Genomic DNA, 15,989 nt, shown 5'->3' on the forward strand with positions numbered 1-15,989 from the left:
ACCAGTTTCTTTAAGTGGCAAACGTACGTTTCGTCCCTCATTCAGAGGACTTGCTCAGTCTACGACCTGCCAACCAGATCTGTCCCATAGGTGGCCTTCATTGCTGTTTTTCACCTCCTGTGTGAATCTCAAAAGTAGTTTTTTTAACACTTGCAAATGAGATTTGATGCAAATAGATGCACATGAGACTCCCACAGGAGGTTGGCTTGAAACAGCAATGAAGGTTATGGGACAGATCTGGCCAAAGACTTACGAAGTCCTCTGGATGGGGGACGAAACATTTCTCCCTTAAAGAAACTGGTCCAGATGACACGATTTAATATTTTTTGTTGTTATACATTTTATACATATTCAGTCCAGTGCATGTCATTAACAAAATACAGTAGATGGATGGACGGATGGACAGACAGACAGACAGACAGACAGACTGATTGATTGATATCTCTCTTTTAAACCACATATCTAAAACCTGATAAAGAAACTGAAAGTAAAACTGGGTTCCTACTGGCCATTGACGATGGTGACATTATTTCAATAAGGTTCTATCTTATCTTATTTACATGAATGCCCCTGCCAGCTGCTTGCAGATGTTGGATGCTGTCTATCACGGCGTGTTAAGATTCATAACCATCACTGCACCCTGTACTCCTTGGTCAGTTGGTTATTATTATCTATACGTAGGCTCTCACACTGGTTCATCTTCATGGTGCTTCCTGAGCAGATCACATAGATGGCACCTGCCAGCAGAGACTGGTAAAATAAATAAATAAAGCATTTTGTCACACACAAAACATTTACGGTGTCTCAGAAAGTAGACTGATTATTGCTCAGAAACACACAAAAGAACTTGTCGCTGTTAACAACCTACTGAAGTTAACAACCCTCCTTTTGGTCTTTATGTTCAGGAAAAGATGATTTCTGCAGGACCATTCCACACAGATGGCCACCAGGTCTCTGTCTAATGCAGCTATCACTGCAGTGCTGTCAGAGAGCCTCTGCTGGTGGCATGACTTAGGCCTGCTGTTCACCACACCAGATACAATGCACCCTATCTTGGCATACAGAGGCCTATCAGACAATCTGCCACCCAGGAGGCAGTAAATACTCTGACACCCATTCTGAGCAGCTCCACAGCAGAATGCTGCTGAAGACACTGGAATAATGAGACAAACGTGATTCTCAGTACGCTGCTGAGCACGCTGCAGCAGATGACAGCATCACCAGACTCCGCATGGGGTTTGTAGGCAAATTAGAGGATTAAATAGAACATGTTTCAGATGTAGTGAGTCAGAACCAGTATGCATGTGATGCCAATGAAACTGGTCTGAAGCAAAGACCTGTAATCAATTACTGTTTAAGTAAAACCAACTGTTTTAATACATATTTACGGTCATTGTGTGTGTGGGGTGGGGGGGGGGGGGCAGGTGTTGGGTGGGGGGTGGTGTGGGGGGGGGGGGGGGGGGCATGTCTTAGTTGGGGGTTTGTGCTGGTATGGCTCTGCAGAATCTGTTGTAGAATGGACTGTGTCTCAGCTCCCTGTGCAGTGCCACATATCTGTGTTGTTTTGGAGTTTCTCCAGTTTTCTTATTAAGAGTTTTGACTTTAAATAGCGATATTTTATTGATGAGACATGAGATTTTATTTAAAAGGTTGCATTTAAACCTTTGTTTTAAATGTGTGCCCTGTTAGCCCAAAGTATTTATTTAAATGGGAACAAAAATTGTAATCTAACCGGCTAGATGACACGTACAGGCATTGTAAGAGCTAAGTTAATGAACAAGTTGTTCAATGACATTTACAGAAATGGGGCAAATTTAGCTTTATAAGTACAGCCGCCTTAAAGTTAAATAAAAGACAATGCAGTCTTTTTTAGAGCTTTTGTGTCTGGGTTTACCAAAATGTAGCTTCATGTATGAATCTAAAAAAATCTAAAAAAAAAAAAAAAGTTAAATCTGGTCCTCTGGACATTCAAAAAACAAAAGGCAAAAAAAAAAAAAAAAAGGTAGAAACGTTTCGTCTTTCATCTGCAAGACTTCCTCAGTCTGAGGTGCTGTATTCAGCTCAGTCTTATAAATAGTACCTTCTCAGAGTGGATCAACCAGTTTGCTGCTGACAACCAAAACCAGCTGATCACATGGTCAAGAAGGACCATCAGCCTAACAATGGATCATTAGTACACTGATGGCTGTTTACTATTCACAGAGGGCTGAGTGATACTAGCAATAACAGCATTGTAAGAGGGAGACAGTTGAACCCGGAGGCCTCCACCCCTGTTTAATGATGGACAACTTCTTTTCACAAAGATGGCCTCCTTTACTCCTCTCTCAAACCATCGTTCCTTTCTATCCAGGATGTGAACATCTTCATCCCTGAATGAGTGACCGCTGGCCTGGAGATGAGTGTAGACCACAGAGTCCTGGCCTGATGATGTTGATCTTCTGTGCTGGGCCATTGTTTTGGCCAGTGGCTGTTTAGTTTCCCTGATGTAAGACTGATCACCCTCCTGATACTGAACAGCATACACAATATTACTCTGTTTGTGCCGGGGGACTGGATCTTTGGGTTGAACCAGTCTTTTAAACCCCAAAATACATTACGGCAAAGACTGGTTCATCCCAAAAATCCAGTCCCCCGGCACAAACAGAGTAATGTTGTCCGAGTAAAACATAAACAACAGACAAGGGAAGATAGAGTGTCTGAGGCTGCGGCCTCATGAGAGGTGCTGCCATTTTCGTTAGATAGGAAAAGAGAAACATGGGGAAAGGGGAGGTATAAAAAAATCATATCTCACATTGTGTCCTAGATGAGACACAGTGTGAAAGCTGAAAAAAAAACTCAGCACAGAAACATCAACATACTGATGACATCATAATATATACGCATGAGGAAGGCCGACCATGGCAGTGAGTTTGTCCGTGGACACTGCCAGATAGTTTCATAGTCCTGATAAGAGATGGTGCAGTGTCTATCAGCCAACTCAGCTCTGACACAGGTCCACAGATGTCCTTGGGAAGGGAGTGGGTGGGTAGGGGAGGGCTGGGGTGGTGGTGGTGGTGGGGGTGGTGGTGGGTGGGGGGCAGAGCTTTTTGTTCACATAACATCCAGGAGAGTTTGAGATTGTTGGCCAATTCAAAGCCGACACGGGGCAACCAGATTCAGATAACAACAGTTATTTGGGTCAGGCTGACTCTGCTTGATTTCTGTCTGCCTTCATAGTTCTACTGGTACATCTCAATGGTGACTTCAAACAGCCAAATTTTGTGGTCAGCAACGCCGGGCCGAGCTTGTAGCTTCTCCAAGGTCGATTCCTTCCCCGTCAGCGAGTTTCAGGAGCTGCAAGTGGCCTGCGATTCTCAGAAATCGCGTCCAGCTTATGGCTTAACTCGCACAGCATCTGAGTCTGAGTGTTCACGGCACATTCCATCACACAAGCCGGGCAGCATTACAATGATCAGAACAGCTTCCAGCATTTTCTGTATTTGTTCATATGTCAGGTAACCGCCAACTCCAAAAAGCAAAAATCCTTTTATCATAAATCCTATTATGTACACTTCTTCTACATCCTCAATGGACAATACAGACAGGCACATGATCTTCCACCGTCCCCAGGAATCCACAGTGTATCCAGCTGCGAGCGTCCCTTCAAGGCATGAGGGCTCTCCTTCGCCCTGTCTTCTCGTCGAGAAAATTTTGTCAACTGCGTTGAGAGACCAGCTGACCATATCCATAATTTACAATTCGGAAGATATGTAAAGAGAGACTTTGATAGGGTTCACAGGACAGAGAGCAAAGCAGGAGGGAAGCAGGAGCGAGAGGGAAAAGTGTCCGCTTTTGTTGAGAGCAAGCAGGCAGAACAGACGTACGATGATAAAACTCTCACTCAAACAGTTGCATCTAACTTGTAACAGACAGAAATCCTGCACAGAGGGAGAAAACAAGAATGCAAGAAAGCTGTGAACCTCATTTGGACAGTTTATTGCTCAGGACCAGGTAGAAACCTTGTATCAAATTCATGATTAGAAAAAATTCACATCTTCTGTCTTTGTTTCTTTTGAAAGACCAATGCTAGAAATGCTGTCTTATGAGGTGTACATATTTACCGAATGTATTCTAGTTTGCAGGTACCAGGCTGTGACTGGTCGTCCGAATGAAGAGCTGCATGTGCACTGGTTACCTGCAGAGCCCCCAGGAACAAGATGGGGCTGCCACATGAGGATATCCTTCATCTTCTGCTCATTCCAACCAGCCACACGTGTTTCACTGGCAGCAGCTGCCTCATCAGTTTTAGGTGGGCGAACACTTACCGTATATTTCATTATCATGTTCTTGCTTGTGTTAGTCAGGAAGGTCAAATGTTGTCCTTTAGGACATGTTTTTGGATAGGAGCAAAATGGAAATGGTTCAGTTTTGTGTGGTTTTTGGCCTCAAGCCCACCTTGACATTACAGCACTGACAGAAAAAACACACAAATTCAGCATGTGCACGTGTAAACTAATGGATATGAAAATGTTTTGTAAACTGCTTTAATTTCCTGCAAAACATCCCCCCCCCCCAATTTTCATTGTCTGCTGCCAAAAGGCAAAGACGAACTATGTTTTTTGCTCTTATGCGTGTGTGTGTGTCCATGTGAGTGTGCATGTTTGTCTGTCGTTAGCAAAAATATTCCACGAACCACACACATTTAAATTAAACTTTAAGAAAGTCAGCACATGTTCAAAATAGACGTTTCATTTATATTATAAACATAATATTTTGTGAATTCTTACTCAGATTTTATTCCTGGGGAAGTTCTTTTGTCTCCATCCCTGACTTGTACTTCTGAAAAAACTTTTCTCTGAGTTGAATATACTCACGTTAAAGGGGGTGAATATTTATACAGTCAATTATTTTACATTACATATTTTAATGCATTTGATATTACTCTGTAGAAGTTTGATTTCTCTTTGACATTGAAGAGGTTTTTATAAAAACTTTTATATGGACAGGTTTGTGCAGACCATGAAGGATTTATGACAGAAATAATAAAACATTCAAGGGGTGAAGACTTTTTATAGGCACTACTTTTAGAAATAGAATGAAAACTGTTCCGTTTTCCCAACATCCCCAAGAAAATGGTGGATTACTCTCTTCGGGTCGTGGTTCTGCCTCAAATGGAGGAGTTCAAGTATCTCGGGGTTTTGTTCATGAGTGATGGAAGAATGGAGCGTGAGATTGACAAACAGATTGGTGCAGCGTCTGCAGTATTGTGGACTCTGCCGGTCCGCTGTTGTGAAAAGGGAGCTGAGCTGTAAGGCAAAGCTCTGTTTACCGATCTGTCTACGTTCCTACCCTCACCTCTGGTCATGAACTCTGGGTAGTGATCAAAAGAATGAGATCGTGGATACAGGAGGTTGAAATGAGTTTCCTCTGCAGGGTAGCTGGACTCTCCCTTAGAGACAGGGTGAGAAGTTCAGTTATCCAGAAGAGACTCAGAGTAGAACTTGGAGTAGAACTGCTGCTCCTCAACATTGAGAGGAGCCAGTTGAGGTGGTTCGGGCATGTCCGACTGGGAGGAAGGCCCAGGACACGCTGGAGAGTCTCTCGGTTGGTCTGGGAACACCTTGGAATCCTCCCAGAAGAGCTGGAAGAGGTGGCTGTGGAGAGAGATGTCTGGACCTCCCTGGTCAAGCTGCTGCCCCCAAGACCCGACTCCAGAACACGCAAAAGATAATGGATGGATGGACTGGACTGTTCATCCATCCATTATCTTTATCCGCTTCTTCCATTTTGGGTCGCTGGGGTCACTGGTGCCCATGTCCAGCAGTCATTGTGCAAGAGGGGGGGACACCCATGACATGTCTCCAGTCCATCACAGGGACACATAGAGACAAATGAGACAAACAACCATTCACTCTCTCACTCACACCTAAGGACAATTTAGAGTTATCAATCAGCCTAACATGCATGTTTCTGGTCTGTGGGAGGAAACCGGAGTACCCGGAGAAAATCCACACATGTACAGAGAGAACATGCAAACTTCACCCAGAAAGGCCCCTGGACCGGGATTTGAACCAGGGTAACCTGCTCACTGAGAGGCAGCAGCTCTACCAACTGCACTACCGTGCTGCCCGACGGACTGTTTAGTTCCTACAAAACATTGATCGGTACCACTTTACAATAAGGCTCCCCTTATAGATGGTTAATAAAAGTTTATAGATACATTATTAATTCCTCTATAAACACTTTATAAATCGTTAATAATTGTTTATTATGCATTAATTAAGGGTGACAGAGACAAAACTGACCAGCTTCTTGCCAAATAGTGAACCAAATCTGTTCACCTATATATTTCCTCTAGAGTTGTTATAGTAAACATTTCAGACCAAGTTACTACCTTGTAAGTACAATAAACATTTGTAAACCTATTTCTTTAGCATATACTATTGTACTTTATCACTGCATTTACTAATATTAGATCCTAAAATTTAAAGCCGTTAACTAGGACTTTTACAACTTTTAGTTAGCATTTTGCTACTTGTAGCTACTTTTCAACCTTTGGCTTTAACTACTAATTTGTTTCTACTGGCTCGTAATTAACATTTAGCTAGTGTTTTGCCATCTTTTGTTTGTAGGTAGCATTTTGCTTTATTTAACTTTAGCTAGCATTTAGCTTCGTTTAGCATTTAGTTAACTATTCTCAACTCTTAGCTGCTGTTCTGCTACATTTAGCTTTCACCTAGCCCTAGTTACTTTTAACATTTAGCTAGTCTGTTGTAGCTTCTAGCTAATCTTTTGAACTTTTTGCCAGTGTTTCCCAACTTTTAGCTATCGTTTTGCAACTTTTAGAATTTAAGTATTTTAGTTCTTTTAGATTTTAACTAGCAATTAACTACTTTTAGCTACTATTTTGCTAAATGTAGCTACCATTTTGAAATTTCTGACTTTTAGCAAGTGTTTTGCTTCTATCAGCTTTTTACTAAAATTTAGCATTTATTTATAGTTGTTATGTAGAAATTTTCTTTTCAAATTCTTGCTAGCATTTTACTTATATTAGTTCATAGTTAACTTTTCTAAACTTTTAGCTGTTAGCCATTGTCCTGCTTTTTTTAGTTTGGTATTTGTTTACATAGCCTGATGAACTTTTAAGTTGTGTTACCCTACTTTAGCTACTATTTTGCAACTTTTAGCTTATGGTTTATTTCCTTTAGCATTAAACTAGCACTTTCACTACTTTTAGTTAGCATTTTGTACTTTTCATTTTTTGGCTTTAATTAGTAATTTGCTTCAGTTGGCTTTTAATTAGCTTTTTTTTCTATTTTAGTTAGTGTTTTTCTACCTTTATTTTGCATGTATTTTGCTTTATTTTATTTTATTTGACTTTAGTTAGCATTTTGCTTCTTTTTGCTTCAACAACTCTTTCAGCGTCTTCAGCTAAATTCAGCAGGTGTTCAGCATCGCTCCTCATCGTCTCATTTCCTGTAAGGTTCATTTCTGTCAGAGTGGATGATGTCTCAAGTTGATTCTTCTTCTCCCCAGCAGGTGAATGAGAGAGAAAGAGAGGGAGGAGGAGGAGGAGGAGGAGGACCACCACCAGCCCGCTGAGGACAAACTTACAAGAAGCGGAGCAGGAAGCAGAGTGCAGCAGCAGCAGCAGCAGCATCTCGGCAGGTTGTTGTGTCCTCCTGTGGAAGCACAGAGCTTGTTGCAGGTCACGATGATCGCCACAACTCAACAGAACATGACCACGGAGCTGGTGAGCGTTTTATTTTGTTTTATTGCTTCTTCCTCCCCCCGCTGCTGCTCAGGGCAGATGTGTGGGGGTGTCTGGAGGGGCTTTCTGTGGGTCCTCTGATGGAAACGCTGGGGGAGGAAAGCTGATGGTTTTTGATACTTTTCACCCCCTCCTGTTCAATCAGTCAGTAAGGAGTGTGTGCACTGTGCTGCGGGTCGGGTCCAGTCTTTGTCCAGTCGGTCCTCCTGTCCCTGTTGTCCCTCCTGTCCTGTCCCTGCTGTCCTTGCTGTCCTGTCCCTCATGTCCCTGCTGTTCCTCCTGTCCCTCATGTCCCTGCTGTTCCTCCTGTCCCTCCTGTCCCTGCTGTCCCATGCAGACCTGAGGAGCATTTCTCTGCACCATGAACACAAAGCTCAATTCTCCAAGATGATAATTAGTCCGAGCAGCCAGTCCCCTCCAGCATGCACGTGCACGTTGACAAAGGGGCAGCGTGCACTGTATGATTGATTATACCTCTGCTGCAAAGATGTACAGTCAATGAATAAAGATTATGCAGCAATGTCTTCTCTCTTTTCCTCTCACTTCAAACTGCTTTCATCAAACATGGCACATTGTGTGTGTGTGTGTGTGTGTGTGTGTGCGTGTGCGTGCGTGTGAGTGTGTGCGTGTTTCAAAATATTTATAAAACAGTAAAGCCTCCTCTAATAAACGGAGTTGCTTTTTATGCTGTATTTTCTTTTTTTGTGTGAATATGCAGCTTTCAGGCTCGTATGTTGCAGCTTTAAGTGTGATTTAAGATAATATTAGAAATAATCAGATTAATGATGTTTTAGTTGAGGGCAGCTTAATGTTTGAATAACTCAATTTTTATTGTTGCTTTTTGCAATAAACGCATGGAGTGAGTCCTTCATGTCTGTGGCTCCATCTGATTCTAGCACACAGTTAGTGTCTGTGATTAAATGTAATCCTGATGTGCTTATTGGTATTTTATTATGGATAAATGTTCAATATGTTGTGCAGGTCAGATTTAGTTTTTTATTTTGATGGCTACTTTTTAGACAGCAATCTACTCTCTTTGAAAAACACTTTCCAGTACCTGTCCAGAAAATAGGAAATGATCTTTTTTGTTTGCCGTATGAACTCTCACTTTGCCAACGAGTTGTTGTCGGAGGTCGTCACACATCTGCTCTGCTGGAGCTCCACAGTTTGGAGAACCTGAACTGTGTCCGTGTGGAGCTGCGCAGGTTGAGCTCGGTGTTTCGTGAACGTGATGAAATCTGCTCGTCAGAAAGGGTTTGTTTCATCATCGGTCTCCTCCACCGCAGAGGGTTAACCTTTTACCTGCAAATGTCAGCTCAAATCACGAATCAATGATCTGCACATGATCAAAGACTAATCATGTTCTCATTTTCAAGAGGAGGGAGTCGCTTGTGCCAAATGTATGAACTGACATGTCAGGTCAAACCACAACCTGTAAATAACTCTTCCAAACAGGAATATGTGCCACACCGGAGTTATCTTATTAGACGTGTTGTGCATATTTAGGTGGTAAACAAAGATTGTCAAGTCCACACAAATCCAGTGCCACAGCTGGATGCTGAAACCTTCTCACTGTTCTGGTTCTAGTGAAGCCGAGTGGATTCAAACATGTTATTTACAGATAAATTATCTCAGAGGAGACAGTGTGCTAAAAAACCGAACAGAAAGCTCCATCTTATATTTACTCTTACTGTATATCATGCCACCCGTAGCTCCCCCCATCCATTTTCCTCCCCTGCTGCTCGTTTCCCCACGGCAGAAACTCGGCCGCTTTGAGTGCAGGATCCTTTTGTGATGTAATTTTCTTGCGTGTGATGGGGAGCATGAAAAGAAGACAGGGCAGCCTTGCAGCAGCAGGCTAAAGTAGCTGGTCTTTCATTTCACCGAGGCTTTCGCTGCATTGTTTGGTCAGAGCCTGGGGGCTACCAAACATAAAAACGGGTCTGGCTACAGTACACCATCCACTGCTTTAACATAAGAAACACAAATGGAGAAAATTTGGACGTTCCTCTGAATTTGGTCAACCAGTGTAGATCTAAATCGTAACAGTTTGGTTTATGTCAGTCGTACGCTCTAACGATGATGTTTGTTTTTAGTGACAGATATTGACAAGAAAATGCATCGGGATTACTCGCTAATCTGCATCTGTCCCTTGCGAGCAGTTCCAGTGAACTATTGAAGCCGACAGGTCACACTGAGCCCCTCACGTTCCTGCCGATAGATCTCTTCCTTTTTATTTCAATAGTTCTTTGATGCCTGTGTCACGTGTGCAATAAACATGTTCAAAAAGGCTTTAGAAGCACGCAAATCCAAATACAGCATGCGCTGGTTCACTCATTCCTCTTCACGGGATTTATTACAAGACGCCTCAAATACACAGAAGATGGAGTTAAGGAGGCCTCCTGAGGCTAATTTATGAATTTTAAGCACTGCCTGGATCCTGCGCAACCCAGTTGTGCTGCATTCTGTGCACACAGAGTAATTGTGTTTGCTGTGACTCGCTTTTTTTTTTCACAGTACAAACTCAGTCAATACAATGTTTGATTTTGTGCGCACCTTTGAGATTTCGCAGGAATCTGTTTGTGAGCAGCTTAATAAAAAGTAAGAGCTCAACGAGGGTGATCCTTAAATTGGCACAGATGACACAGTCAAGATGTCTTGGTTGTAAAACTGTTCAGAAAGTGTCTATTTAAAAAGCTCCTGCATGGCTGTATTTCCACCATTAATTGTTTCCCCTTGGACCTTGTACAACTGTACACTTTATTGATTCCCTCATTTGGTTGAGTGAAAATCCCCCAGCAGCGCTGCCGGCCGGCGGAGGAGCTCTGTCACTGCTGGTTCAGTTCAGCATGGTTGGCCAAAAATATAAAAGGAGACTTCTCTGCTGGGGATGTCTTCAGGTGATTTATCTGAGCAACATTAAGAGTTTTCATTTGCATTCTCACACTCTTTACCGTACTACGGTGGCCCTAAGGTGTGAATGAAAAACATTTGAAAAAACAGAATTGCATTTGAAAAAACGGAATTACATTAAGCCAAAGTGAAAGTAGCCGGAATCACATTTGAAAAAAACTGAATTACGTTTTTAAAAAACAAAATCACATTTGAAAATACAGAATCACATTTTAAAAAACAGAATCACATTTGAAAAAACAGAATCACATTTTACAAAATGGAATTACATTTGAAAAAACGAAATCACATTTGAAATAAAAAAACAGAATCACATTAGAAAATACGGAATCACATTTGAAAAAACGGAATCACATTTGAAAAAACGGAATCACATTTGAAAAAACGGAATCACATTTGAAAAAAACAGAATCACTTTTGAAGAAAAAAAACGGAATCACATTTGAAAAAAACAGAATCACTTGAAAAAAAAACAGATTCACATTTGAAAAACAGAATCACTTTTGAAAAAAACGGAATTACATTTGAAACAACGGTTAGCCTGCTAACTGTACCTCCGTTTTGTGTGTACTGTACATTGTTCTGTTTGCTGTTGTTAATAAAGTTTTTAAAATTATACTAAAAAAAACACCACTTCCAGTTTGGCTTAATGTAATTCCATTTTTTCAAATGTGATTTTGTTTTTTCAAAAGTGATTCTGTTTTTTTCAAATGTGATTCTGGCCTCTTCTGCTTTGGCTTAATGGAATTCTGTTTTTTCTAATGTTGTGTTTTGGTTGTGTTTTTTTTTTCAAATGTAATTTTGTTTTTTCAAATGTTGTTCATTTACACCTTTGGGCCACCGTACATTGCTGTTTGTCTGACACCTCGTTTTTATCTCCTTCATGTTATCTGAATAAAAGGAAAAACTCACTGAGAGAGAAGAGATCCATTTTGATCTGGCTCAGGAGAAAACCTGCTAGCAGATCCGTTTTTTCTGCTAGCAGATACTTCTGCTTGTCTGTCATGGAGCTGACGTAGATAAAGCTCGTCTGTTACACAATGTCATCTGTTCACCTGTGCTCTGCTGCAGCATGACCAGCAGCATGGTTGGTACAAACAGCTTCTGCGTGCACTTGGGGGAATTCTGCACAGCACATCTGTACCTCATCTGCAAGAGTGACCAAACTCCTCATTTCCCCAGATGTGGGACTCTCCTCATCTGTCCTCTTCAATGATGTGGCCTTAATTGGAAGTAATGCCTCATCTCAGAGGGGATGATAGTAGCTGGGCATCCCCTGAGGAGGAGGAGGAGGCTCACATAATTTGAGGGAGGACATGGAAATAATAACACTGCGTATTGAAATCGGTCAAGCAAGTAATTTTATTTAAATTGTCTCTGTTCAGCAAGAGATCACGGTTTCAGTTTTACTCCATAATACATTTTGTGTTCATACGACGCACCGTTCATGAGAACTCACTGCAAGCATTTAACTAGTCTCTAATGTTAATTAGGTTTAACATGAATTCCCAGTTTGACAACCTAAAGTTGGATCAACGCCTTCACAAGCTGTAGGTTTCTTTATCTGATGGAGGGATAATAGAGTTTCCCTGAGGGAGGGTGTGCTGAGGGTGCAGGAGAAGAAAAAGAGGATAAGGCATAACAACAGAGAGAAACTGAGCAGACCTTTCTTGGACCTCCATCACCCAGCGTTGGACCATGCTCAAAGTTCAAACGTCACTTATAAGGTGTCCCCGCAGGTGTAGCTGGTAGTGGTTTTAATTTCAACGTGTTATGATACTGCAGTGGAGTAGATCTATTAAAGATGAGATCTTGGCAGGAGTTCTGTGCTGGCAGACCTTGAGTGCCTCTCACTCATCTCAGGGTTAAAGAAAACCTGTTTCCCTCTGGGGCCTGAAAGCACCAGAAATGTTACTGACATTGATAGAAAAGCATTTTTCAAAAAATGGACACTGATGAATAGAAACTCAGAGAAAACACGTGTTTCCAGTTACAGTTCAATGATCTCGACTCTCCAGATGCTGCAGGTTTGATCAATTTTTCTTTACTGAAATGATTTTTTTTCCTGACATCTTGACATCAGTAATATAGATCGCCAGTTTTTCTATTACCTCAAGTTAGATGATCAGAGGAGGTACAGCATGTGCTTACACAGAGGAGGTGTTGAGGAATTAAAAGTGGATGTTGGCGCTATTGTGACTAAAAGCACAAACCAGTGACAGCTGGTTCTACCCAGGGAGCTCGGATATGCAGCAATCTGTTGACCAGTGAAGCACATAGATTTTGTATTTCCGCTGCTCGCCTTGCCAAGGTTTGGAGGAGGGCAAACAAGATTGGGAAAGTTTTGAGGGTCAAGCCAAAGGGGAGGGCAGCCATAATGACGGCAGAGTTTTATTGTCGCTCTGTTATTAAGCTCTCACACTTCAGCAGACACGCCGGCCTCTCATTATGAGGGAGTGGAGTACAGCCAGGGAAAGGCACAAACGTGTTTAATTGTGAATGATACTGATACAGACTCGTTCCATCAGTTCCCCGTGTTTACATTCATATAATTGACCAGGTCTCCTAGTACGTGTTTTTTTTTTCTAAAGCCCTAATATGTGAGTCCTCCTGTTTTTATTGCTTTATTTACAAATTCATACAGGTTTTAATTTAATCCTGATTAAGTAAAGCTCTTTGAGTTGAAGTTAACTAATATTTTAGTTAACTAATTTACATACATGACCTGGTTTGACCTGTTTGTTGATGACACATCTGAGTACAGACTCAAGTTTCTTGTTGAGGTGCTCGTTTTGTCTATTTGACTGAGGGTGGAACCCAGAGGACACACAGACAGAGACTTAGAGACCATTGCAAAATGTCTTCCAGACCTGAGATGTGAACTGTGGGCCATCATTAAAAACTGTATTAAGGGGATTGCCATGAAGTTCAAAAACATGCTGGACCAATAAATGAGCGGTTTCCAAGACAGTAAGGAGTTTAGGTAGTAGAATGGAGTACACCATCTTGAAGAACTGGTCTACAGGCTGATTATGTTTCCAGCAGAGGGAAGACCAGTCACTAAATCTATAGAGATGACTAAGGGCGGCCGGGAGTAGGCAGGAGTTGTAAAAAAACATACTGGAGGACATTTGCCGCTCCTTCCGCAATCACCAGTAGAACAGGTTGACACAAACTCTAGGACATCACCAAAAGGTTCTTCAAAAAAAGTCCAGATTGCAATTCATACAGTGCCAGGTGAGTTTGGTTGAAGGCTCGTTCCAAGACTTGAGACCTAACTGCCGAAGGAAGACGGCCCTCTTCCTTGTTGACACGAGTTTGACACAACTGTCAACAAGGAAGAGGGCTGGCAATGGAGGAGGGGGCGTGACAAAGAGACCATCTTAGCACCAACATAACTGGTTTGTTCCACTTTGGAGTTAGCTGTTGGGGGAAGAATCAGTTTTGTGTTGTGTGTTTCCTTGACTGATGAAGTCTTCCGGATCGAAGGCGAAATGTTTCAGCACAAAAAAAGAAACTGTCCAGATGACCTGACTTAACTTTGTTGGATAACAAACATAAAATATCTCAAATAAAATGACCGTCATTTTTACTGAAACTTGGTGTGGTGGTAGTGGAGTCAACTCATCACATGTTCCGACTGTCAGCAATTCACACAAGATCTTTTTTTTTTTTATCTAGCATGCACGACTGTGAACAATATACATTCCTTTAAAGTATTTTTATTATAGATGAATCAAGATCATCGCCACATTTTCTTTTCTTTTTTCATTGTATTTGGTTGATAGATGGTATTTGCCCACAGCCATCAGCATCTAGACCAACTCTTTAATGAAACCAGGATGATGCGTTACAACAACATTTAATTTCCCTCTGGGATTAATAAAGTATTTTTGAACTGAATTGAATAAAACATTCAAAGTTTTGCACTTTTAAAATGAAATTCTTAAAGTACATTTAATTGCCTGCACAATCTCAAAACAAACAGTGATTTTTCAATTAAACAAAAACAGTCAATTGATTTACAAATTATTCCAGTTTGGATTTATTTAATTTTTGTTAACATCCCAACCTGTTTGGAGATGGTAAGTTAACATTTCAGGGGCACTTTCATCATCCTGTTCATCCTACCCCTCTGGATTTTAGCCCCTGGCTCTCAGGTGATGTACAGCAGCTGATTTCAGTAAATGGGAAACAAAAACTATGGGGCAACTATAATTGCTGCTTCAATTATAAACAGCTTCCCCCAAACCAATGGCTCTATGCTCTTCTCCAATTAAAAAGTTGTGTAATTTGGTGATGTCTAAGTCAGGCAGTAGATAAGTCTGAGTCCCCTGTGGCCCGCTGCACCGATTTGTCTGACTGTGGCAATGAAGCGGCACTAATGTCCTCCTTTTAAGCGCTGCTCTCATTCATCACTGTGTTTGTTTTCTCTTCATCATCAGGACCTGGGGAGCACAGACGGTCCCCCACGGAACTGGAAGGGCATCGGGATCGCCATGGTGGTGATCCTGGCCGTGATGTCTCTGGTTATTCTCTCTGTCTTCCTCCTCACTCCGGGTAAACATGCTGGAAATGAGAAAGAAAGAACAACAACAAAAAAAGCCCAGAGGGAATCAGTGAATAAAAGCAGCGAGGAATCATCAAGTTGTCTGGAACTAATTGAATAATAAGTGTTTGAAAAAAAAAAGTCGCTTTAGTTGAGTTAGATGAAAATATCAACACCACTCTCGTGTCTTTATCTTTAATATGATGCTACAATCCTCTGCCTTCAAACTGGCACGGTGAAAAGGTCATCAGACTGTGCACAGAAATGGAAATAAAACAGAAAACTCCTCCTGGCCCTTGTGAAGTTTTGTAACTAACACTTCCTGTCATGTTTGGTTAATCTGTTTGGAAAACCACTAAATAAATGAAGCCATTCACCATTTTATGGGGTTAAAATCTCTTTTACGTTTTCTTGTCTTTTAGCTGTTGCCAGGCAACCAGAGGATAATCCCATAAAATTATGATGATTCTTAACCAAAAAAAAAAAAAACCTCTTAAAACTCCATAAAACAGTGACTTTGGGTTTTATTATTATTATTTATCGTACGCTATTAATCCCCAGTGGAAAAATTAATTATCTGCATTTTTCCATTTCACATGTGAGGCAGAGAGCTGCCATCTAAGGCACACGCGGGGGGGGGGGGGGGGGGGGGGGTGGTGGGGGCCTTGCTCATGGGCCCAGAGTGTGGCATATGAGGGTGGTGGAGGCAGGCGTGGATGTTACATGCCCACCCTGTCTAGCCTCTGCGCCACCACTCCCTCTAACTTTTTACTTTTA

At 41.6% G+C, this 15,989-nt stretch overlaps 1 protein-coding gene across 1 annotated transcript in view; it reads left to right on the forward strand.

The window, feature by feature from the left end:
* Positions 1 to 7,587: 7,587 nt before the first annotated feature.
* The window catches only part of LOC119417466 (inactive dipeptidyl peptidase 10), a 52,904-nt gene continuing 44,502 nt past the window's right edge, over positions 7,588 to 15,989 (forward strand). Inside the window, exons 1-3 of the mRNA XM_037684676.1 lie at positions 7,588 to 7,732; positions 12,017 to 12,019; positions 15,109 to 15,223. Of these exons, the coding sequence (XP_037540604.1) occupies positions 7,694 to 7,732; positions 12,017 to 12,019; positions 15,109 to 15,223 (157 nt within the window). The 5' untranslated portion in view covers positions 7,588 to 7,693. The remainder of the gene's footprint in view (positions 7,733 to 12,016; positions 12,020 to 15,108; positions 15,224 to 15,989) is intronic.

The sequence above is a fragment of the Nematolebias whitei genome, chromosome 11 (genome assembly GCF_014905685.2).
Source record: "Nematolebias whitei isolate Nwh7 chromosome 11, NemWhi1, whole genome shotgun sequence".
Lineage (NCBI taxonomy): Eukaryota > Metazoa > Chordata > Actinopteri > Cyprinodontiformes > Rivulidae > Nematolebias > Nematolebias whitei.